This window comes from Pinus tabuliformis, chromosome 3_1 (genome assembly GCF_031772625.1).
Source record: "Pinus tabuliformis cultivar Carrire ecotype Pingquan chromosome 3_1, CPIR1, whole genome shotgun sequence".
NCBI classification, from domain to species: Eukaryota; Viridiplantae; Streptophyta; class Pinopsida; order Pinales; family Pinaceae; genus Pinus; species Pinus tabuliformis.
Window position 1 is genome coordinate 341,342,916 of NC_142301.1, and position 26,260 is coordinate 341,369,175.

General features: G+C 34.5%; 1 protein-coding gene and 4 pseudogenes across 1 annotated transcript; all 5 read right to left on the reverse strand.

Moving 5' to 3' along the window:
* Nucleotides 1-636: 636 nt before the first annotated feature.
* LOC149187118 (uncharacterized) lies at nucleotides 637-1,629 on the reverse strand (annotated as a pseudogene).
* A 124-nt stretch (nucleotides 1,630-1,753) lies between these two features.
* LOC149187119 (ubiquitin-like-specific protease 1D pseudogene) lies at nucleotides 1,754-2,864 on the reverse strand (annotated as a pseudogene).
* A 3,128-nt stretch (nucleotides 2,865-5,992) lies between these two features.
* On the reverse strand, nucleotides 5,993-6,836 carry LOC149187120 (uncharacterized; annotated as a pseudogene).
* A 325-nt stretch (nucleotides 6,837-7,161) lies between these two features.
* LOC149187121 (ubiquitin-like-specific protease 1D pseudogene) lies at nucleotides 7,162-8,265 on the reverse strand (annotated as a pseudogene).
* A 17,352-nt stretch (nucleotides 8,266-25,617) lies between these two features.
* LOC149187122 (non-specific lipid-transfer protein-like) lies at nucleotides 25,618-25,998 on the reverse strand. The gene has a single exon (XM_089409559.1). The coding sequence runs from the start codon at nucleotides 25,996-25,998 to the stop codon at nucleotides 25,618-25,620; it is 381 nt and encodes a 126-aa protein (XP_089265685.1).
* Between the last annotated feature and the right edge of the window lie 262 nt (nucleotides 25,999-26,260).

Here is a 26,260-nt window from a genome sequence, read left to right on the forward strand (position 1 = left end):
TACATTTCTGTTTCAGCCATATATAGAGCTCTTATTCTAACTAATCGAGATTCCTCCTCAAGCATGAGGGGAATTCGAAAACTACTTCTAATGACACCTATTAACCTTTTAAAAAACTAATAAATACAACCGACTACTAATTGACAGCTCTAGAAACCTAAAACAATTAGGATTCTAATTCTACATCATGCTGAACATAGCATTTATTACAATCAAGATTCATTCTCTGCCAAGTGGATTACTACAGCTGTAGCCTTGATGGATGTTTAAAGCTTCTTGCTGGACTTTGATGTCGCACTTTCTCCATTGCCCCTGAAAAATAGAAAATTGTCCCTGTTTGTCGGTCCTTGGTTTGCCTCAAAATATTCGAATCCAAAGAAGCATGCCTTTATCCTTTAATTACCCAAAATAGAGCAGACTGCCACGTCCTTGATGTGTTGTCCATCGTTTTCATGTACCTGTGTGATGACAAAACCTTTCAAAAAGATTTGCCGCTTTGTCAATCATAATTGATCAACTGAATTGTAACATGCATCTACAGCAGTTTCGTAGCGCGCTACGAAACTGCTGTGTAATTTCAAAAGCGCAGTCTTCCTTTCATAGCTAAATGATCGCCACAGTTCATGGCTTAAGACTGCTCTTCTCTAATTACAAAATTTGGATGTTTGACCTCATTACAGCTGGCATTTCCATAATGCAAAAACAGCAACCATCTTATTCAAGCTTACTCTGTCCAAATCACTAATAATCTCTTCACACTTGATAATGTGACGCATAAAGTTATCAGCGTATAGCTTTGAAGACTTTGATTCAACAATATGAACAATATCCTCATCAATATAAAAGTCAACATCCGCATTTGATATAATTCTTCCATCATGATCAATTGCATGAGTCTTATGCTTGTATGTCATAAGAGTTGTCCTTAAGGTAGACTCATCAACGTCCATAAAATTCGCAAGCTTTTCCATTGAGATGGATGTATACAACTTCAAGAAGCTCTGTAGACCTGACAAAAGCTGTTGCTGTCTTACTTCTGATGAGAACAGCTTTAACTGGAGCCTCTATGCATCCTGGTTATAATTTACAAGAGCTTCATCATAGTTTGGTACTGTAGGAGTAATAAATTTAGGACAGGCATATGAAAAAAGTTCGTCATACACAGCCTCATCACTTCTCTACATTCTTGCCATCTTCTCTCCATACTTCTCTTTCAGCTGATTGTTCACATTTTCCTCAACAAGCTTCATTTGTGGACAGATAGAGAGGCATATAGCCAATAGAGCATACATCTGTTCATGTTTCTTCAGAATTTGGTCAAACTGTGGAGACTTTTGATGGAACTGTTTGGTCTTTATTATATACAACAGAACTTGATTGAAGGCCCGTATTGCCTCAACATACCTTCTCAACATAAGGTTGGCGAATCCATAATAATAAATAGTTGTGATATGGCTTCCAATCACTGAATTGTAGACACCTGTCTGGTTAACATCTATGTACTCATATTCAACCCCTGGAACTTTATCGGTTCCCTTCCACTCTGACTTACAAACTGCAGAGTTGTATCCAATAGACCTCAAATGCTTCACAATCAACTTCTTGATACAAATAGCCTTGCAAATCCCTTCCCTTGAGGAATGAAAATCAATTTTATTGGACAGAATGAGAGCTTGTATCATAGAGAGCAAATCCTACTCGGATGGCATCACCAAAGTATTCAGGCCCTTAATACTTTCTACAACAATTTTGACATCCCGTCTTTCAAGCCACCACACAGGCATCTATAAAAATGGTGAAGGTGCTTCTTCAAAATGGATTTTAAAGAATTGATAGGAACATCCTGTACCATATCCTCAATAAACTTTGCTTTCACTCCAAGTCCTCTAGAACTACTGGAAGTGAACCATTATCCATAGTATCCTGAATGCTTTTTTCTGCTTCTTTGAAATGCTTCTCAAGCAAGATTCTAATTGAATCTCTCAAATGTGAAGCTTCAGCAGGTTGGAACCACTTTCTACCAAACCTGAATTTTCTTCTCTTGAATATTGCGTGGCAAATATTTCCATATTTTCTCTGCAATTGGAACTTGTACAGGGACATCGGCCCGATTTAAATGTTCCCATTCAGCTTTCAAGTAGCTCCGAATATTTTCAAAGATGGTCCGACTAGTATGTAAACCCAATGAGTCCAAATGAAGAATAATGGGACCATCTTCATCTTCTCTGGCAGGAATACTGATAATTGCCAAACTCCAATGCTGACAAGCATGAATTGGCAAAAAGATATACGCTTTCTCAAATATGTTTACTCCTTTAAACCATCTCCGAAACTTTGCAAAGGAATTCCCATCTTCTTGCTTACACTTAGAATCCAAAGCTTCCTCGAGTTTACTATAAAAGAAAGTGTTAAAGAAGTGATAGTCATTCTTGTGATCAGTACGTAGAAATTCAGATCTTTGGAGGTACTGTATGTAGAAGTTCATAATTGCCGAAGACAAAAATTGTAAGGGAGCCAGGCATTCCATGTCAGAGAGACAAATTTCAATAGATTCTGGATGGTCTCTTTCAGGGTAGTAAATTCGGATGTCCTTTTTCCGTCTTGCAGATATTCTACGGGCCTCATACTGCCTCTTTGGTTTCTCATCATCTTCATTCAAAACAACTATAACCTTCTTCATTGAACTTTCTGGTGTAAAAGAGAAACACTCTTTTGCTGAACTTGGTGTAGCATAAGTTGAATCTGCCACCCCTTGTCCATCTGTTCGACTGCAGCCATTCTCTTCAATAATAGGAGAAAACTGAGAAGATCCCAATTGATTACTTCTGGTACTCATATATGTCAACTTCCCTTGATTGCTGCAACTACTGCTAAAACTAGAAGAAACATACTTCTTCGGAGAGCAACTACTGTTTCTGATTTGTCTATCATGCGAACTTTGCTGATCATTTCCAGAATTGCCAAAGCGTATTTTCAAATGTTGAGGACTTCCAAGACAACAGAGCCGCCCTCCAACCATAATTCCAATGTATGTACAAAGGGCCTATGCTTCATTCATGCTATGTGTTGTCAGGATAACTGCTGTTATTCAATTTGCATTATAATCATGGGCAAAGACATATGGCACACAGAGTGCTGTCAAAAGCTTCATGAATATTGATAACAAAATTTGGCGAAGCATCCATAATCCACGTAAGCAAGAAAACCCATCTGCTTTGACCTGCTCGAACTTTATTCGTCAGCTGTCATATGTAAGGAGTGCCATTTGACCCAGCAATACCAATTTTGTCCATATCTTAAGAAAGATAAGCCCAAAAGCCTAATCCTGATAGAGAAGAAAAACGTGACTTTCATCCGCAGGAACCTGCAAAGGGACTAACACCAAACCTTTATAACAAAAAAAAAATGATGTTCAGAATTTAAAATATTTTCCTTGAGTGATAACAGGTGGCTCCACTTGGGATAGTGTGCTCCTGCGGTACACTAAGAACATCTAGGTCCAGTGCTTTGTCCTCTTTATGAAAAACATAGATTTTCTTGATAAACATTCCTTTCCAGCTTCTTGGGCTTTCACCTCGAGCTTAAGCTTGATGATCACTGTAGGAGAAAGAAATCTACATCTACTGAAAAAATGCTCAGTCAACCTTGAGCTTATTTGCATTTTCCTACCTACCTACCCTAACAATTCAAATTTCTTTCAGCTCAATCAATGTGAAATTTCCAATGTAGCCAATCATTTGTCTTATCTGATATTTGAGTTTTTTGACTGCATCGGAGTTCAGAGCCACAATGATATTGTGATGACCAGTGCCACTGAAATTGCCTCTGATCTTCATAGAAAAACTGAAACACTGGAAAGTAAAACTCTTCCATATATTTGGCTATAGGATCCCAGAATACATGATCAGCTTGATGATTCTTGTAACTTTCTGGTTGTGCAAACTGATCTTCAACAACAGTGTACAGTTCCTCAATCGTGAAAGAGAAAGGAAGCAACACTCTCTCCTTGTGTTCTGCCATAGAAAGCTTCTGAAAATAATGATCATGATTATGAAAACTATATGCCTGAATTTGACCTTCTAAACCTTCAATGTCTTTCTCAATGTCATTAGCAACTTCATTCAAAAATTTCATCTTATCCTCTGCCTTACACTCAAATGATTTTAGATACGAGGACAAGGACAAAGAAAAATTTTCATCTGTTTCTCCATTACTATGATCATTATTCCATTGTTTGAAACCTTGAATTGAAGGAGATTTTGCCACCAACTCTGATCTATCTATCCATTCCTCCAAAAACATAAACCAAAAGTCTTCAAATGACTTAATGGATTTGGCAGGAAAGCTTTCAATCCACTGTTTGCATTTCCCTTGAAATGAATCATAGAACAACATAATGCAAACATCTTCATTTTTAACTCTAAGAAGCTTGATAAAATCATAGAACTCAGATAGATGCTTCAAAGTTAAACTCAAATCTTCTCCGTTGAATTTTGGACCATTCCTTAGAAAATATGCATCCTTGGGAAAATGATTTGGGAAACCATGAATTCCTGAAAAATTTATGCATGCATACCTTGAAATAAGAATGGTAGCATCTGGGTCCTTCATAACTCCAGTGGAATCACCATGAATGTATGAATTTTGAATTCTTCAACAATGGAGTTGCCAAGGTAGATTTGCAGCCTCAAAAAGATTTCTGAGCTCCTGCTACCTTCAGAAGTTCAGCTTCATGATTTCAGGAAAGAATAATCTTCAGGCTCCCGGCAGACGCACCAAAATGTTATCTCAAAATCAGGCCCTGGAAGGCTGCAGACCAGGAAGACTTCAAGTAACTATTTCAAACCTACTTTAGGCTGAGGCTTAGCCTCCTCAACCTGAGAGGGCTCTCTCTGGATGGGTTAATGATTTTGATTAAGATAAGATGGCTAACTCTTTGTGAAATAACTGAGACAAATATGGATGCTGGAAAAACATTAAACAAGTTTCCATTGGGCCTATGGAGTCAACAACATCTTAATAAACAATGATCTTGACTTTACATAGAAGTCAGGGCATTCAGCATTTGAATATTCAGAACACAACTCATATGGAACCACAGTTTATAAATGCATACAGGAAATCAGAGCACAATCAGTGAATTCTGAGTGATTATACATTTATACAACTGTAAAAAATTAAGGAAAAGACAAGATCACACATTCTGAACATAGAAATCCTTCATGAATCCTGAGAAGTAAAGCCAAATTATATTACTGAAACTCTGTCTTTACATAAGCCAAATACAATGCTCTGTCATAAAGTTTTCCAACCCTCATTACATTTCTGTTTCAACCATATATAGAGCTCTTATTCTAACTAATCGAGATTCCTCCTCAAGCATGAGGGGAATTTGAAAACTACTTCTAATGACACCTATTAACCTTTTAACAAACTAATAAATACAACTGACTACTAATTGACAGCTCTAGAAACCTAAAACAATTAGGATTCTAATTCTACATCATGCTGAACATAGCATTTATTACAATCAAGATTCATTCTCTGCCAAGTGGATTACTACAGCTGTAGCCTTGATGGATGTTTAAAGCTGCTTGCTAGACTTTGATGTCGCACTTTCTCCATTGCCCCTGAAAAATAGAAAATTGTCCCTGTTTGTCGGTCCTTGGTTTGCCTCAAAATATTCGAATCCAAAGAAGCATGCCTTTATCCTTTAATTACCCAAAATAGAGCAGACTGCCACGTCCTTGATGTGCTGTCCACCGTTTTCATGTACCTGTGTGATGACAAAACCTTTCAAAAAGATTTGCCGCTTTGTCAATCATAATTGATCAACTGAATTGTAACATGCAGCTACAGCAGTTTCGTAGCGCGCTACGAAACTGCTGTGTAATTTCAAAAGCACAGTCTTCCTTTCATAGCTAAATGATCGCCACTGTTCATGGCTTAAGACTGCTCTTCTCTAATTACAAAATTTGGATGTTTGACCTCATTACAGCTGGCATTTCCATAATGCAAAAACAACAACCATCTTATTCAAGCTTACTCTGTCCAAATCACTAATAATCTCTTCACACTTGATAATGTGACGCATAAAGTTATCAGCGTATAGCTTTGAAGACTTTGATTCAACAATATGAACAATATCCTCATCAATATAAAAGTCAACATCCGCATTTGATATAATTCTTCCATCATGATCAATTGCATGAGTCTTATGCTTGTATGTCATAAGAGTTGTCCTTAAGGTAGACTCATCAACGTCCATAAAATTCGCAAGCTTTTCCATTGAGATGGATGTATACAACTTCAAGAAGCTCCGTAGACCTGACAAAAGCTGTTGCTGTCTTACTTCTGATGAGAACAGCTTCAACTGAAGCCTCTATGCATCCTGGTTATAATTTACAAGAGCTTCATCATAGTTTGGTACTGTAGGAGTAATAAATTTAGGACAGGCATATGAAAAAAGTTCGTCATACACAACCTCATCACTTCTCTGCATTCTTGCCATCTTCTCTCCATACTTCTCTTTCAGCTGATTGTTCACATTTTCCTCAACAAGCTTCATTTGTGGACAGATAGAGAGGCATATAGCCAATAGAGCATACATCTGTTCATTTTTCTTCAGAATTTGGTCAAACTGTGGAGACTTTTGATGGAACTGTTTGGTCTTTATTATATACAACAGAACTTGATTGAAGGCCCGTATTGCCTCAACATACCTTCTCAACATAAGGTTGGCGAATCCATAATAATAAATAGTTGTGATATGGCTTCCAATCACTGAATTGTAGACACCTGTCTGGTTAACATCTATGTACTCATATTCAACCCCTGGAACTTTATCGGTTCCCTTCCACTCTGACTTACAAACTGCAGAGTTGCATCCAATAGACCTCAAATGCTTCACAATCAACTTCTTGATACAAATAGCCTTGCAAATCCCTTCCCTTGAGGAATAAAAATCAATTTTATTGGACAGAATGAGAGCTTGTATCACAGAGAGCAAATCCTACTCGGATGGCATCACCAAAGTATTCAGGCCCTTAATACTTTCTACAACAATTTTGACATCCCGTCTTTCAAGCCACCACACAGGAATCTATAAAAATGGTGAAGGTGATTCTTCAAAATGGATTTTAAAGAATTGATAGGAACATCCTGTACCATATCCTCAATAAACTTTGCTTTCACTCCAAGTCCTCTATAACTACTGGAAGTGAACCATTATCCATAGTATCCTGAATGCTTTTTTCTGCTTCTTTGAAATGCTTCTCAAGCAAGATTCTAATTGAATCTCTCAAATGTGAAGCTTCAGCAGGTTGGAACCACTTTCTACCAAACCTGAATTTTCTTCTCTTGAATATTGCGTGGCAAATCTTTCCATATTTTCTCTGCAATTGGAACTTGTACAGGGACATCGGCCTGATTTAAATGTTCCCATTCAGCTTTCAAGTAGCTCCGAATATTTTCAAAGATGGTCCGACTAGTATGTAAACCCAATGAGTCCAAATGAAGAATAATGGGACCATCTTCATCTTCTCTGGCAGGAATACTGATAATTGCCAAACTCCAATGCTGACAAGCATGAATTGGCAAAAAGATATACGCTTTCTCAAATATGTTTACTCCTTTAAACCATCTCCGAAACTTTGCAAAGGAATTCCCATCTTCTTGCTTACACTTAGAATCCAAAGCTTCCTCGAGTTTACTATAAAAGAAAGTGTTAAAGAAGTGATAGTCATTCTTGTGCTCAGTACGTAGAAATTCAGATCTTTGGAGGTACTGTATGTAGAAGTTCATAATTGCTGAAGACAAAAATTGTAAGGGAGCCAGGCATTCCATGTCAGAGAGACAAATTTCAACAGATTCTGGATGGTCTCTTTCAGGGTAGTAAATTCGGATGTCCTTTTTCCGTCTTGCAGATATTCTACGGGCCTCATACTGCCTCTTTGGTTTCTCATCATCTTCATTCAAAACAACTATAACCTTCTTCATTGAACTTTCTGGTGTAAAAGAGAAGCACTCTTTTGCTGAACTTGGTGTAGCATAAGTTGAATCTGCCACCCCTTGTCCATCTGTTCGACTGCAGCCATTCTCTTCAATAATAGGAGAAAACTGAGAAGATCCCAATTGATTACTTCTGGTACTCATATATGTCAACTTCCCTTGATTGCTGCAACTACTGCTAGAACTAGAAGAAACAGACTTCTTCGGAGAGCAACTACTGTTTCTGATTTGTCTATCATGCGAACTTTGCTGATCATTTCCAGAATTGCCAAAGCGTATTTTCAAATGTTGAGGACTTCCAAGACAACAGAGCCGCCCTCCAACCATAATTCCAATGTATGTACAAAGGGCCTATGCTTCATTCATGCTATGTGTTGTCAGGATAACTGCTGTTATTCAATTTGCATTATAATCATGGGCAAAGACATATGGCACACAGAGTGCTGTCAAAAGCTTCATGAATATTGAAAACAAAATTTGGCGAAGCATCCATAATCCACGTAAGCAAGAAAACCCATCTGCTTTGACCTGCTCGAACTTTATTCGTCAGCTGTCATATGTAAGGAGTGCCATTTGACCCAGCAATACCAATTTTGTCCATATCTTAAGAAAGATAAGCCCAAAAGCCTAATCCCGATAGAGAAGAAAAACGTGACTTTCATCCGCAGGAACCTGCAAAGGGACTAACACCAAACCTTTATAACAAAAAAAAATGATGTTCAGAATTTAAAATATTTTCCTTGAGTGATAACAAGGCATAGAGAAGATAGTGATAGGGTATTCTATCATTAATGTAAAGGTCACCAACTCAAAACTACAAACCTTGATAGGTTCATGATTAATAATGTAATGACTTCAAATCTCCAAACAACTTAGTAAGAACAACCTCACTCAATTGTGTATATATATATAACTTGTTATCATTAATATTTCATTTATTAAATATTGTTAAGAAAACGTATTCGGCCTTATCAAAATGCTTCCATTATGTTGAACACAATGATTTTGTCCTTTCCTTTATTCAGGGAATGGCTTGCTTGGAAGGAAAATGGTAAGAGAGTTAAGTTGGATGTGGCGAAAACCTTAGACATTTGAATAATCTATTTTTTCTGTTGCATGATAAAAACTTCATTACTCAATCAGAGGACATATTTATGAATACATCAACTGGGGGCTAGTAATGGAAATTTACTTAGGAGCTTGGATTAAATGGGGAAAATGCCCTAGAATGAGAGGGATATGTTGCATCTCTTTGAAGGGACCAGTTGGTGAGAATTATACTCCTAATATTGGGTATCAAGTTCTTTGTAAAATTAGGGTTATGGGGCATCTAAATGGTGATTCAGGGTGATATGGAAAATGAAATGTTAATTAAAATAAAGGGTTTTCATCTGAATAGCATTTAAGAATAAACCTTTTACCTAAGGCAATTTGTAGAAAGAAAAATAGCTGCACTCAATAGATGTTCATTATGCAATGTAAAAGAGTAGAGTATCCATCATCTGCTTATACTGTGTCCTTTTCGCTATTCAAGTTTTGGAAAGAGATAGTACATGATTGAAGAACGTTTGTAGGGGTCCTTATGTAGAAGACTGATTAAATAGTTGGTGTGAAAATCATAATGTGAAGAGGTTTAAAGCTTTACCTCATTGCCGAGGATGTTTAGTTAAATTTAAATGTTAACTTACTTGAGAATAAGGTAATATCAATGATGTGTATAGTAAGGATTGAACATTCTTAGTTTTTTCAAACAGTTCAAAGATAAGAAGCCCAAAGCTACTGTCTTGTTGGATCCTACGCGTTCGCACATTAGTGAAGATGAAGATAATCTCTTAGCTGACTATTTTCATTCGTTTTTCCTTTAAGTCTTGTGCTCTGGTATTTTTGAGCTTTAAGTCAGTCATATTTGGGAATTAATGATCTCTTTGTTTGTGATTGTGAGAACTCTTACACATGAATTTTTCTGTATAAATTATTGCTTTGGGGATTGTTATGTTATGGAAATAGTGGTTATGTGAGGGCACAAACTTCTGGTTTATTGATTTTTGTTTGGGACATTGCCGAGAAGAATTATGTAAAAATACATAAAGATTATAAAAACAAAAAGAACAGATAAAGAGCAAGTTTTTTGAGCAACGAAAACTAATCAACATTTCGGTATCTCTTTTGTTTGTTGCGCTGGGAACATTTACACATGATTTTTTTTGTATAAATTCTTGTTATAGGAGGACTGATTTGTTTTGCCCCGAGGGTTAGTTCAATTGGTCGAGTTCTTATTGCTTAACTCTCTAATAGGAGGTCATGGGGTCAATTATCGTCGACACCCTCGGGGTAAGGCTCTGTTAATAAGATGATAAGATGTGATCCCTTCGGGTGGATTTGCCTAGATATTTCCTCGAGAAAAAGAGAGGACTTGTTTATTTTGGTCGATGGGGAAGCTTAATTGACGATCCCCTGTTATGTATACATGAAAATTCAATATTTAAATACCCATTAGTTAAGCCAACCAAAAAAACTTATGGGTTTTCTAGAAATAGTCCCCCTATGAGGGCACAAACTACTGGTTTATTGATTATTGTCTGGGAGATAGTCAAGAAGATTTATGTAAAAATACACAAATTTATGTAATAATTGATGTAGTAATTATTTGAAAGATAGATAAAAGCATTGAAATATTGAGTTCCAGAACTTCTAAAATATCAATCCACATTTTACTGAACGAATTAATTACAAAATTATAGATTTTTTTAATAGTATATACTCGGCACAGTTCCATCTATTTGGACAATGTAGAAAAATAATAGGATGAATGGACAGAGTAGTCAGATGGCCAAAGTGAAGGCTTCATTGTAGCAATTTTAATTTTTATATTAAATGTATAACACGTTTCATGAGACTAAAAAATGAAAATGAATTATGGTCGAATTTGGGCATTGCATGCCCCAGGGTAACTAATTCCTTGATGCCATTATTAAAATTTCTAAAATAACAGCTAAATCAACCCAGTTCCAAGAATTACAGAGGGAATGATTTTCCTTTATTCTTGTAGTGAGCTCCTTATGGGTCGAATGATCACTAGCTGTCATTTTCTCCTTTGATGCAATGACACATGACTTCTGGTGCTTCATCTTGTACCTTGTATTCAACAACCTGTTCTACACCTACATAGAAACACAATTTAACTGATGAATAGTAAATCAACGCAGTAGTCGAATGATCACTAGTTGTTGTTTGCTCCTCTGATGTAGCGACACGTGAATTCTGGTGCTTCATTTTGTACCTTGTTTCGAAATCCAGTTCTCCACCTACACATAGAACCACAATTTAACTGACAAGCAGTATATCAATGCAATAGCAATGAATCATTTTTAAAATTTACACTAAACCAGATGGATTGAAAGTAGTATATGAAAAATCATTATAATTTAATGTAAAACATTGAAAAAATGACATCGATTCATACAAATCTATAGAGCTCAACTGCAATAAACAAAGAAATTAAATCAAGCAGAGATTGAATCGAGGGTTTCAAATGGAAGTTGATGTAGTGTTAGAGTAGAGAGTTTTTTAATAGTAAGCTTTTGATATTTGGTTGTGAAAGGGTTGTCGATGTTTTAGTCTATCCATTCTTTGAGTGCATTCATGGGCTCCTGAGGGAGAGGACCTCTGTGAACTTTGGTACTCTTTGTTTTTTTTGGTGCGGTATTTTTCTTCTTCCGCTTTGGTTTCGAAATCCTTCCTTCTTTCTGGACAATTTGGACAAATTCCATGTCTGAATCATATTCAGAGTTACTGTCCGACATCGCTTCATTGCACTTTAGATTGTCATATGAGTTTTCCTTCAATAACATTAACTCGAAATTCGCATTGAAAGAACCCCTTGCAATTCTGGTTTTTAACTCCAACAACTGTAAAGGTACTTGCAATATGTTCTGGGTTATAATAAATATTAACAAGTAACGGTTGCACAAATCAAGATTTGGTTGATAGTTAAAAGCAGTGGGATCTAATGGTGGAAAAACTTTCAATCATCTAACATTAGATCTGATGGTACAAAGAGGTGCAGAGTGGCAGCTGGGGGAGTTATTCCTAGAGGGGAACACCTTATGGCGTGATTATACAAGTTGTTGGGATAATAAAACAATAACAACAAGTTTTGAAAGAAATGACAGTCCCTACCGATTTAACAGGGGCTAAATAAGTTTGACATGAGACCGAAGAAGTTTGAATGAATTTCATTAATTTGTAATTTGAATAAATTTGTTGATTTGTAATTCAAATTAATTTTGTTAACTAAATTATTGTATTCATTTTTTAAGTTAAATTTAACACACTGTGATATCTGGATTTGGTATTGAGCTTTATCATAAAAGTTCTCAAGGATACTTATATACATGGGATTATTTTAATGACAACATCTCATATGTGTCTTTTGCAGCTCATATGTGTCTTATATACATGGGATTAATTTTGTAGCTTTTCTGACCTGACAAATCACATCATATCTTCCAGAAGGAATTTGAACAACTTCAATCCTTAATCTAATTGTTTTCTATGAGATTGAGTTAGTATTTAGTCATTTTAGTGACAATAATCTCCATTGGACTGATCATAAGAATAAACAATGGAAATCAACAAACATTCTACTCCACATTTAGTTTCAGGCATAATATTATTATTAATATTATTTTCCTTCCTTAGAGCTTCTCAAGCACAGTAAAAAAGTGACTATGATGCATTGATGGCATTCAAGGATTTAGATGATTCAAATGAAAAACATAACTCTTGGAAAACGAGGGAACCATGCATAGGAAAATGGATCAGTGTCATCTGTCTAAAACACAGGGTTATTTGAATTGTGAAGCAGAACCTTGACCTTACTGGTCCCATACACTCCTTAACTGATTTAGACAAGTTGAGAGTCTTAAGCCTCAAGGGGAATTCGTTAAATGGAACCCTACCAGACTTATGAAAGTGGAGAAGCAGTAAAATATTGTTTCTCTCGTACAACCAATTCTCTAGCCGTATGCCTTCATCTGTTTCACTATTAGATCGACTTTGGAGATTGGATGTTTCAAACAATAACTTAACTGGCGAGATACCATTTTCTTTGAATTTTCTTAGCCATTTTCTTTGAGACTAGAAAAAAATCTATTTTCTGGTACTATTGCAGCCTTGAACATGACTAGTCTTCAAGACTTCAATGTTTCTGGTAATCAACTCACAGGGGCCATCCCTGGATCTTTGCCCAAGTTTCCTGATTCGACATTTGAAAGGAATTTATTTCTTTGTGGCAATCCCTTGCCAAGTTGTAAGAGCATAATCAATAATCCTACCACTAGATGAGGCATTGTGAATTCTAACCTCGTGACGCAAGATCCAAGTATTTTGCCGTTAACTGCACACGCTACAATGAAGTGTTATAGAGTCCATCACTACTGCACACACTACACTGGATTTACCTTTATATCCTGACCTCTATCCTTCATGAGAAAAAAAATTCTTGAAGATTTTCGGGCCTGGTTGGTCTGGAGATTTTCAAGCGTGCAGTTGCCAGAACCCAAAAACATTGCTGTTAAACCTAGATTTTCTTGTATTTCACTCTAGAAAAGCATCTTTAGGGACAAATTATGTCATAAAATAGGTTTAAAATCAAGAGAAATTCACCACTGTCAACCAAAGGGATCCAGTTAGGTTTAAAGACATTAGTTGAATCCTTTCTTGGGAATTCAAAAGAATACGAAAGGGGTAACTAGAGGCAGACAAACAAACAGGTTGAATTTTATAAGCCTTATGTTCTCTCTGGTTTTGATTCTTTTGGCTTTTCACCTATAAGGACACAACTTTCTTGCAAGGTGGTACTCAGAGATAATGAAGCTTCATCATATTTTGACTCAGACAATGATGCTTCTTCAAATTTTGATCTGGATTGGATCATTATATTATTATTTATCCATCTCGATGTATTTAGAGTGGAAAAATTGAAGGAATTAGCTCATGGGAACATTTTTACTGGTCGGACCTAGTTTGGCGAAATAAGGTCTAAAACCTTATGGGAGCGTTTTAAGGCATCAATCGACAAATTTTGGGGGTAGAACTTAATTTCCCTAGTGCATCACCTTTTTATGTTATTCTACGAACACATATATTTATAACGATGCAAGAAGCACGCCAATCAGAGTCTATATGCAAAATTTATGCCACTCAGAAGTTGACCTTACCGTTTTCACACCTATAATTCGGGAGGATGCCGCGTCAGCCCCCATTATTCATAGAAAAGGGGTTAGCCATGTGTTTTTGATATAAAAGAATCTAGAAGAGTCTATTTTTTAACTCTAGGTAAGAGTTGATGTAGTCAAACTTAACCACTGGTAGGATATCAGGCTGTGTTATAACCAGGTCACTAGGAGGAAGAGGCATTCCATTCTTTCAAGAGAATTTTGTTCCATAGCTAAGAAAAGATAACAAGGAGAGATAGGAGGTAGAGCACACAAAGAGGATCGGTGCACTGTAGTAGCCCACGGGCCACAAACATTACTTCTTTGTATCTGCAACCATATTTCTAGACAAAGAAATCTAGCTGGGTTTTCTCCCAAAAGGGTTTCCTAGAGAGCATATATTTTGTATGTGTGTGCAGGTGAGATTATTTTGTCATTATCTACTTTTCTGCATAATTTTCGTTCACATGCTTGCACTAATTACAGTTAAATCTACAAATTTTAAAGTTTAATAAAACTGTAATAATGTAGAATCTTAGATTTTCAATATAATATTATTAGATCTGTTGTGACGAACTATCTAGTGGAATATCTACATTAGTTTACAGATCATTTAGTATTAGAGAAGGTTTCTTTAGGTATTTTTTTAAGATTTCAGGGATCTAGATCGACGGGGTTGAAACTTGTGAAACCCTAATCATGGCCTACTAATATGTAAACGAACATCGTGATCTTGCAGAGGTGAGGTTTATGCGGTTGGAACAGCAAGTCGGAAATATCAACCATAATGTAAGCCTCCTCATGGTGGCCTTGAATAACAATATGGGGATATTTGGAGAAGATGGGGGTTCGATTGCAGAGGAAAAATCAGAACGGGGAGAAATGAAGAACTAGTTTAAGAAAGGACTTGAAAAAGATCAACCTAGTTTGAGTGTTGTGAACCAAAGACAATCCCTATTTAAAATGAAAGAAAATTTGATATCAAGTCGTACCACGGTAAGATCTACACTCTAAAGCTGAACCATTGGTTGCAACAACTGGAAGTTTATTTCAGTGTCCATCATATTGAGGAAGGGAAAAAGATCTCATTCGCGCAGTTGAAATTAGAAGGCCATGCAATGACTTGGTGGGAGAGACACACAAAAACTGTAGGTTTTAACCCCGTACAGAAGTTACCTACATACGAATTCTAAACCACAGAAAATAAACAATAGCGAGAGCATAACACATAAAACAAATATACACAGAGATTTTCCCCTAGATCCCAAAACTGGGATTACCAGATTGATTTTTTATTATGTTCCTTTCAATGTTACAATACATACATACATACATACATACATACATACATACATACATACATACATACATACATACATACATACATACATATATATATATATATATATATATATATATGCCGAAGCATCTAATACCATGGACCGAAACCATCGCTTCCAAAACCATGTGCGAAAACCATGCACAAAACCATAGGTAGGTCCACGCACCTAATATAAGGTCCATTATTTATTTCCCTAGGGCACTGCCCTGGACCTCGTAGAGGGAGGCTAACTACCCCCCTTAAACCCCCCGTACAGGGGGGGCTGCTGCCCCCCCTGTGACCCCCCCGCTGCGCAGCCGACGCAATGAAAGGGGGGATCCGCCCCCACTCTAACCCCCCAGTTACACTAGGGCAACTAGTCATGGAAAGAATATAACACAACCCAACAAAAACCATGAGGTTGGAGGGAGAACCTCTAGTGACTAAGTGGGATAATTTCAAAACCCTCATTAAGTCACAATTTTATCCCATCGGGTACATGGAGGGCCAGTGGATCCGGTGGGTATCTCTCCAAAGAACCCAAATGTACTCCTCAAGTATTTGGGGGCGTCTGCACTGCCATTTGCATGACGAAGTGATTATTTTCAATCCCAAATAGGTGGACAAGGCTTATGTGCAGGCATAGTACCTGGAGAACATAGGCCTAAAGAGAGCACAATCAAGTGGCTCAAAGTAGAAGGAGCAACAAGAAGCTTCTAAGGAGGGGAAGAAGAAGCAAAAAGGGGGAAAATATAAGAAGAAGACAACCACAACACACCAGTGCAAAGATACTAACAACCATTACAACCACTGTTAAATCGATGTCCATACAGAGGAAAAATGTTGGAAATTGTATCTAGAGCTAAACCTGAAGAAAAAGAAGAAAGATAACAACAAGAAGAATCTCATGGCCACTAATTTGAGCAACCTAGTTGAAAGCAACTCGGACATGGATTCGAATATCATTTGCACGTCAGTGTAGAAGGAGGTGAATTTGAGTATCCTTTAACAACAGGAAGAGAAAGAAATGACCAAACTCTTCCATATAAAGATACAAGTCAAGAAGACAAAGACTGATGCTCCATTTGACTCAAGATCACCGATGAATCTCATTGCAACAGAGCTGGTCAAGAAGTTGGGGCTGAAAATTTGTGATCTTCTAAACCCATATCCATTGGGATGGGTAAATAAGGATGTAGAGATAAAGGTAACAAAAAAATGAAAAATTAGATTTGCTATTAGTGCTGATTTTATTGATGAAGTAGATCTAGATGTGGTTCCCCTTGATGTATGTGGAGTCGTCTTTGGGAGTTCCTACTTGTACATGCGTGATGAAATATTCATGAGGAGACCCAACCGGTATCGACTCATCAAGGATGGAAAATCATTCATCATCAATGCGCACAAAGGAAAGTAAAAAATCTCACTGATAAGTGCCAAGCAAACCAAGAAATTGATCAGTTCTAGCAAGAAGTATGTTTTACTATTTTTAAGAGAAAGTCAGTCTGAAGAGGAGTCAATAAAAGGCAAGGAATCCATGGAGGGGTATACTAAATAACAAAAACAACAATTAGAGGATTTGTTACAGGAATACAAGGATGTGTTCCAAGAGCCTAAATGTTTACCACCTAAGAGAGAAGTGGAACATGAGATCTAGCTATTGCCAGACTCCCCATTGCCAAATATTGGGTTGTGCAGGCAGTCTGTTATAGAAGGAAGTGAGGTGAAGAAACAATTACAGCAGTTGTTGGAATAGGTTGTCATTCAACCGAGTACATCACCATGTAGGTCACCCATCATCATTGCGCCAAAGAAGGATGGGACTTGGCGGATGTGTAAATATTACACGGCGTTAGAAAATCATGCTCAAGAACAGATACCCCCTGCCTAGGATAGATGATATGCTAGATTAGTTGTAGCAAGCAAATTACTTCACCAAGTTGGACTTGAAGTCTGGATATCACCAGTTTCGAGTCACAGAAGAAGATACATGGAAGACCACTTTCAAAACCAGGAAAGGTTTATATGAGTGGTTAGTCATGCCATTTGGCCTTTTAAATGCAACACCTACATTTATGATATTAATGAATGATGTACTGCGCCCTTTTATAGATTCATTTGTTATTGTCTATTTGGATGATATACTAATATATATGTTACCTGGGAGGAGCATATGTCATATTTGACGCAGGTGCTGGCAACATTGAACAAGCACCAACTACTAGAAAATATCAAGAAGTGCGAGTTTGTGCAACAACCTTTGGTGTATCTGGGGTATGTGATCGGTGGAGGAGAACTGAAGATAAGCCCTTCCAAGATGGAGGCCATCACGAAATGCTCGATGCCTACTAATGTTTCTGAGGTTAGGAGTTTCATTGGGGCAACAAAGTACCTAAGGAAGTTCATAGCCTCATTTTCAGTGGTAACAACACCACTCCATGCCATAACAACAAGTGGAAAGAGCTTCCAGTGGGGTAAAGGTCAGGAAAGGGCTTTCGAAGAGTTAAAGAATAAGATTAATCAAGCACCAGTTCTGGCATTACCAAACTTGCAATGACCCTTTGAAGTGGAGACATATGCGAGTGGGTATGTTATGGGATCTATCTTAATGTAGGGAGGAAGGCCTATATGATACCATTCTAAAGTATTTCATGGTGCAGTCCTTAACTACCCTACTTACGATAAGGAGCTCTATGCGATGGTGCAAGATGTGAAGAAGTGGAAGTACTATCTGATGGGCAATGAGACAATAATCCATAAAGATCACCAATTGTTACAATACTTGCAAGCCCAGAGTATGTTACAATAGATGAGACATTACAAGTGGATGGGATTTTTACAACAATTTCATTTGGTCATCAAGTATAAGAAGGGTAGCACAAATAATTTGTCTTACATGCTTTCAAGGCCACCCACATCAAAGATTATAACTTTGGTGCACATGGAGCCATTCATCCATGATGCATATAAAGAGGAATATTCAGAGGATGAGGACTTCAAGGAGGTGTATCAGTAGTTGTAGATTCAGAGTCATGTGGGCGATGGCGACAACACCGTTGACTACCATCTCCAGGATGGGTTACTCTACATGATGGATAAACTATGTGTTCCTAAAGGTGAGCGATTGTAGCTAATCAGAGAGGCTCACACCTCTAAGGTTGCAGGGAACTTTGGTGTAGGGAAGATCATGGGTAACTTGCAGAGGTATGTGTATTGGGCCAACATGAAAGAGCATATTCTTATTTTATACAAGAACCCTATGACATATGAAAAAAATTTAATAAACACTCTCTCGAATTGGATATACATAGTACAAGGTGAAACGCCTGAATAGGAGTGAATTTATAAAATAATTAGATGAGGAATAAGCACCTTGTTTCATTCCAAGAAGCTACAGTTGGAGACATCTTGGTCGCTTCACATGCTTTAGGGTTCCATTTCAAAGTTCCTTCCAAGATATCTCCGCGTTTGAAGGTTAAAACTATTTTCTAAGTTTGAGATAAAGTCTCTCGCTGGAGACATCTTGATCCCTTCATTTTGTTTCCGACTTCCACTTCGAATTTCTATCCAAGCATAGTTGATTGTGTAAAGATATCCATTTCTTGGTTTGAGAGAGTTCCACGATCGATGTATCCATTGAGTATGAATGATCTAGAACAAGGACAATGAAGATTTCATCTCACTAAAGGCTTTAATATGCTGGACTACAAGTCACTGATTTCACAGATATTACGCTCAAGAGGTAAGTACTCTTATACTTATTCTTGAAGGTAGAGTTTTCATACAAATCTTTTTATATTTAAAAGAAAATAAAGTAGCCCTTTTCTTTGAATAAAGGCGTATATAAATAGCGTTTGCATAGTTTATGCACATTTTAAGATAGGTAACCATGCCTTTCAATGGCATTTCATATAAAAGATAAGTAGCCATGCCATTCTCGAAAGAAATTTGGATGGTAAAAGATAAAAAAATGATATTAATTCCTTGAAAAGAGAAAGAAAATAGGTTATTTTATTAAAGAAAAGATTGCTAAAAATTATGAGAGAAAAATTAGATTATTAATTTCCTTGGAGATATTAGCATGATTCCTATAGCCTCTTAATAGGAATATGTGCACAATAATAATATCCATTATATTGGAATTCTTGAAATAAATTTCTATGTTGATTCTTGAACATAAAATATTAGTTGCATGCATCATTGTATTATATTTCGAAGAGAAATGTCTTCGCATACATTATCAGATTCTTGGAAAAACTAAAATTTAATTAGATTAATTTTCTTGGAAGGGTTTTCATGAATCTGTGTGCATATATTACCAATTTTGTTTATTTAAATATTGCAAGGATTGAGTGTAGAAAGACTTGCATAGGAGTTTTGTGCATGAATTGATGAAAACTGAAGATTGTTTTATTTAAATATGCATATGAATCTTGTTCATACAAGAATAAGAATGCATCCTTGCTTCTTGAAAATGTTATGTGAATTGAAGTAAGGGTCATTGTGTCAGGAAAAAACACCGTTGCATGAACAAAAGGGTAGTCATTGTGATATAGAAAATATGTTTTTGTGTGTAGATAGAGAAAGTTATTATGTTAATTTTCTTGAAAATAGGAATCCCCTGAAAAGGTTGTCTGACTAGATGAATTATGTTAATTTCTTGATTTAGGTGCATAAAAGGTTAAGTTAACCTTGTTATTGTTTCCTGGGTTTTATGCATAAAATATGGTTATCTATGGTAATTTCTTGAAAGGGAAGCATGATAAACTTACATATAGGAAGATAGAGAAATGAGGTTATATTAACTTCCTTTTGAAAAATAAGTATGTAATTATTTACATGAAAATAGTACCTGACGATGGTAGAATTTTAGAGAAGGGAATATGTGTTATGTATATTAAAGAAGGGCTATTATGATAATCTCTTGAATGCACAAAGAATAGTCATTGTGTTATCTCTCTCTCTCTCTCTCTCTCTCTCTCTCTCTATATATATATATATATATATATTCTTTGCGTGGATAAAAGAACTATTGAATTATATTTCTTTAGAAAAATTATATGTGATTACTTTTATACTATCATAACTATTATCTTAGTTTCTTTTGGAATAAGATGTATATGCATGCAAGATTTATGTTAACTTTTGATGGAAATAATATACATTCTCATGCAGGAAGTGACAACATGTTTTATTAGATTTCTTGATGTATTTGCATGCTCCAAAAGTAACAACTAAAGGGCTAGTTCTTTTGATAAATTTTATTTAATTCGCATGTAAGAAGATTATAACTGATGTGTTAGTTTATTTTAAAGGAATACCTGGACAATTGTAGTGATTTGTCTTCCAAGAATGTGTGCTTATGCGAGGGAATATTAATTAATGTGGTATTTATTTATAGACATGCATTGATGATTATACACTTATAACTAATGCATGTGCAATGTTGTTAAAGGAAGCATGTCACCATATTTTGTTTGGATTTCATGAATGTACATGAATATATGGTGAAGCACCACTAGTATATATTTATGAATTTGTTTGATTAGTACTTTATGTAATCATGATATCGAAGTTTGATAACGACAAAAATGGAAGGAAATGATGGTGACATTGTGAAAATGATAAATTATGTTTAATATTGTGGCATGTAAAGAATTAATGGTCCATGCAAATGAGTGCATGCTGTAGGATGGTCCATTGATGAAATAACCAGGCCACAAAGATTTAAATATTGAATATTTGTGGGTAAATGATATCATGATGATTGTAATAGATTTTAGCTAGATATTTTGTATTTTAAGTCATATTTACTTGTAATATTTTATGACAATGGTTAAGGGATGGACTCCCTTATAAGCCATTGAGTGAGAGGTGAAATTTTTTACAAGCTTTTAATAAAAAAATTAAACGTTTGTTGGTTTTCACCCAACGGGGTTTCCAGGGTATATCGGTGTTCAATGATGTGGTTTCTTATTGTGTCAGTTTGAAGTATGTGATTAACTGATCTAGTTAAAGGAATCATGAATTGGATGCAAGGTTACATTATAAAGTTTATGTTCGTATACTACAATAGTGGCTGTAATGATTATGTAATTTACTATTCCTTTACTAAAATTACTCTATATAATGATGAAGATTCTATTTAATGGTTAATGAGGAATTTGGAATATTAATTTGAATAGTTACCCGTGGGTAAATTGTGTAATTTTTTTTCTATCCATGCATTTCTAGGCAAGGTTACTGGGGATGTTACATTTTCTTAGTTAATATCCAAAACTAAGGATCCATCAATCAATTTTGAGACAAAATACACCAAATTTTCTAGGAGTTAGAACTGTTTTATAATGCTAATAATCATACTAATAAGGTGGAAGGACCGGAGACAGTAAGATTCTAGTTTTCCATTTATTAAATACTCAAATGTTGTATTTGTACTATTAATTATTATTCTTTTTTATTGATGGGAAGGGATTATAGAGGAACAACCTGGCTCCATTACCCAACGATAGTATATAGAAGATATCCTATATGCCAAAGATAAAGATACCAAATCGTCTTTCACATTGGAAAGCCTTGGTTCATCAATCAATCCTCCAATGTCATAAATAAAAGTTAAATAAATATCATGGTGGTGAGGCAATTGATTTGCAATTCTTTATAAACCATATTGTAATATTATTCTTTTATTAATATACTTTTAAATATATGTCAATATTATTTGACCAAAGTGAAATATTTTATTTATAAGTTATATTTAATATTTTTATTATTATAATATTTTTTGAATACAACATATCAATTTTATATTAAAAATTGAATAAATTACACAACTTCTCTTATTAGAAAAGAAACTAAATTATTTAATTTTATTTATTTCTTCTTCATGGGCATTAAAATATTATCCATATAGATACGAAAAAGTTTATATTAAAATATATTAATTGATATGAATACCCAAACTCTCTCTCTCTCTCTCTCTCTCACACACACATATATATTACTTCCTAGATCTTTTAGAGTTGATATAAAATATAAAATATTTTATTTATGATTTCGAGAATGAAATTAAAATATTTTTACCACAACTCCTTTATAATGGGTTGTAATATTAAAAATAAAAAAATACAACAAGAGCGAGATTAATAAAGTTTTATAATGTTTTCAATTAAATTTAACTAAATATGTCTTTCATATATATATTAATTTTAAAAAACTACTATCAGTAGAAATAGAATAAAATATGACCCATAAAATGCACCTCCTAGCGATATAAATTTTTGACATATTGGTTAAATTCACAAACATTAGTTTAAAATGAGTATACTCCATATTTTGTAATAGAATAAAATATCACCCATAAAATGCACCTCCTAGCTATATAAAATTTTGACATATTGGTTGAATTCATAAACATTAGATTAAAATGATATAAAATTTTGACATATTAGTTGAATTCACTAAACATTAGATTAAAATGAAATAAAATTTTGACATATTGGTTGAATTTAGATTAAAATGAGTATACTCCATATTTTGTATGAATAGAATAAAATATCACCCATGGAATGCACCTCTCAGCGATATACAATTTCGACATATTGGTTGAATTCATAAGCATGAGATTAAAATGAGTATATGAAAGAGTGTGATCCGTTAAAAGTATTAGAATTTGGAACTTGAATATTAAAAAATATTGGTTAAATGTATTTAAATAAAATAAGTTAAATGAATTTGTAATGATTATAATATGTGTTTAATATATTAAATAAAAAATTAATTTTGTTTTTTGGTTTGTTTTCATTTTTTTTTTTTTTTTTTTTAAATTATGTAAAACTATCGTACTTAAAAATTATAAATACATAAAAACTATATAGCTTTTTGGTTAATTTTTTTTTTTTTCTTGCCAATGAAATTTTGTAGTTTCCATTTATATCAGCAGATTTTAATACATACAAATTTACTACACTAAATAAAAATCATGTTTTATAATTTTTTATGTTTTTTTTTTTTAAATATGTTTATATTATAAATTCTATATATTAATAAAAAATAAATATATAAAGAAAATTATATATGGTAGACAATTTATAAACTAAAATAAATTTACATGAATTGATACTTAATTTAAAAAATATTAAATTATTAACACATCTCAATTTATTTTTTTTGTCACAACCAAACACATTTTTTAGAGAGAGCTAAACTTTGATGCAAAATAGGGGTTTCCCATTAATTTAATGTTATTAGTATATTTATAGAACACATATATAATTATTTTTGTTATTAATATTTTAATTATGGATGTTCATGATATATTGAATTAGAAAACACACTTCTCTTTATATCTATATAGAAAACATACTTCCCTTTCTCTTTATATATATTTAATGTTGAAATATTTTACTCAAAATACATATTTAAATATTTTATTTATTATCTACATATATTTTTCAATATTACATATTAAAAATGGAATAAATTACAGCCCACCGGGCTTTGGATTGACGGTGAATAGGTGCACTATTAAGACACTCCTTGCTGGATTGAGGGTGAATAGGCCCACTGTTAAGACACTCCTTGTGATAGGTCACTGGTTCAAATCCCCCGTGAATGCTTACCTACAAAAAAAAATGAAATAAATTACACATTTCTCTTTAAAAATATAAAAAACTTTTTAATTTCCATTATTTTGTTCCTTTATTTAAAATTAATATAAATTTATTTTACTATATTTAAATATTTTATTTATTATCTATATAATTTTTTTAATATTACATATTAAAAATGGAATAAATTACACATTTCTCTTTAAAAATATACTAAATTTTTTAATTTCAATTATTTTATTTTTTTATTATTTAAAATTAATATAAATTTATTTTACTATGAACATTAAAATATTATATTTATTATTTATGATTCACATTAAAATATTTGTTATATATATAATACAACTTATCATCTCTTTTTATATTGCATTATAATATTAATAATAATGTTAGTGTTTAATATTACATATATGTATGTTAATTGCATATATATTAAAAATATATAATAATTATAAATTGAATAATTTTATTTTAAATATTATTTTATTAAACAAAATCTTTTTTTAGAAATCAAATGAGAATTTTTTTGGCTATATTTAAATATATTAAAATTTTAAGAGAGCATTTACGGTACTCTTTCTACATTAACATAAATAATCCAACTTTATAAACTATATTTAAAAAAAATACTTAAAACCAAAACACAATGTAAAATTGAGAAACGAATCATGCCCTCTACAATATACATTATGATGATTATAACCATAGTGTGCTATGGTTTACTATGTCTTCTGTTCTAACGAACATATTTAGGATAGTTTCTCAGTTAGTATCCAAAGCCGAGGAGCCATCAATTCTGAGACAGAATACACCAACTTTTCTAGTAGTCACAACCGTTTTATAATGCTGATAATCGCACTAATAAGTTGGAAGGACCGGAGAGACAGTAAAGTTTCAGTATTCCATTTATGAAATACTCAAATCTTGTATTACCAATTAATAATTTATTTTATTGACAGGAAGGGATTACATAGGAACAGTAGGGCTCCATTACCCAACCATAGTATATAGAAGATATACTGTACTAAGAAGATCAAGACACCAGATAGTCTTTCACAATAGAAAGCCTTGGTGCATCAACCAATCCTGCAATGCCATAAACAAAAAGATAAATAGGGTGGTGATACAATTTTATGGAAAAATCAATGAAGAATTTTAGGAATAATTTAAAATTTGATAACTAATCCAATTCCAAAATATTTTTAGATCCATGATAAAATTAATTTTACTAAAAAAAATTCAAATACATTTAATAAAATTAATTTAAGTACTCTGAACTTAAATCGATTGCTGATTCCCCAAATATTCGGCAACCTGACTGACATGGACACGGTCACAAAAATTGACCGTCCGATTGCCGAATATTCGGGGAATCAACAATCTGATGGCCGAATAAGTAACGGTGCACTGGGGTCAATTCTTTGTGAACAAAAGAAAATGAGGAGGGGGAGTAAGGTTACGTTGAGCAGTCAATATCTTTGGTTATGGTGAAGGAGAGGTGTAAACCGCAGGTAGATGGAAGATTCTGGAGAGCTGTGCCGTTGAGATCGTACTTAATGGCTTCGTTCTTTATACACGTGCAGATCTGTCGTCTTTCGTCTCTGGTAGTGGCGTCTCCATACACGCTCCGAACTCCATGGCAGCAAGAACTGTCTTTCTGTGGCAACGGCGTTCCCTGGGTGAGATAAGTTGAGCAAGGTGTGATCTCTTGAATGACGGTGTCGCAATCAATGGCAGCCCAAGCTGCTTGCTGCAAGATGACTCCCATGAACGTGAAAATGCAAACACTGATGACCCCGCGACCACTCATGCAGCTCCATGACTTCTTCTCAGTCATTGTCATAAAATTTAGGAAATTGACAGATGCGAGAATTATACGATATTTTTAGATGAGTCGAATAAGACGTCTGCGAAAGGGACTGATGGCGACGTTATTTATAGTGCTCTTGGGAGGAGGAATTATAGTGCATGTATCATCTGCGGTGGCTTTGGCTTGTCTGTTGGTTCACGCACAATCTGCGTGTATGCGGTTGCTAACGACTACAGTGCATGGGTAAGCTTCGCGTGAATCTGAACGTTACAACATCGAATTCCCACAC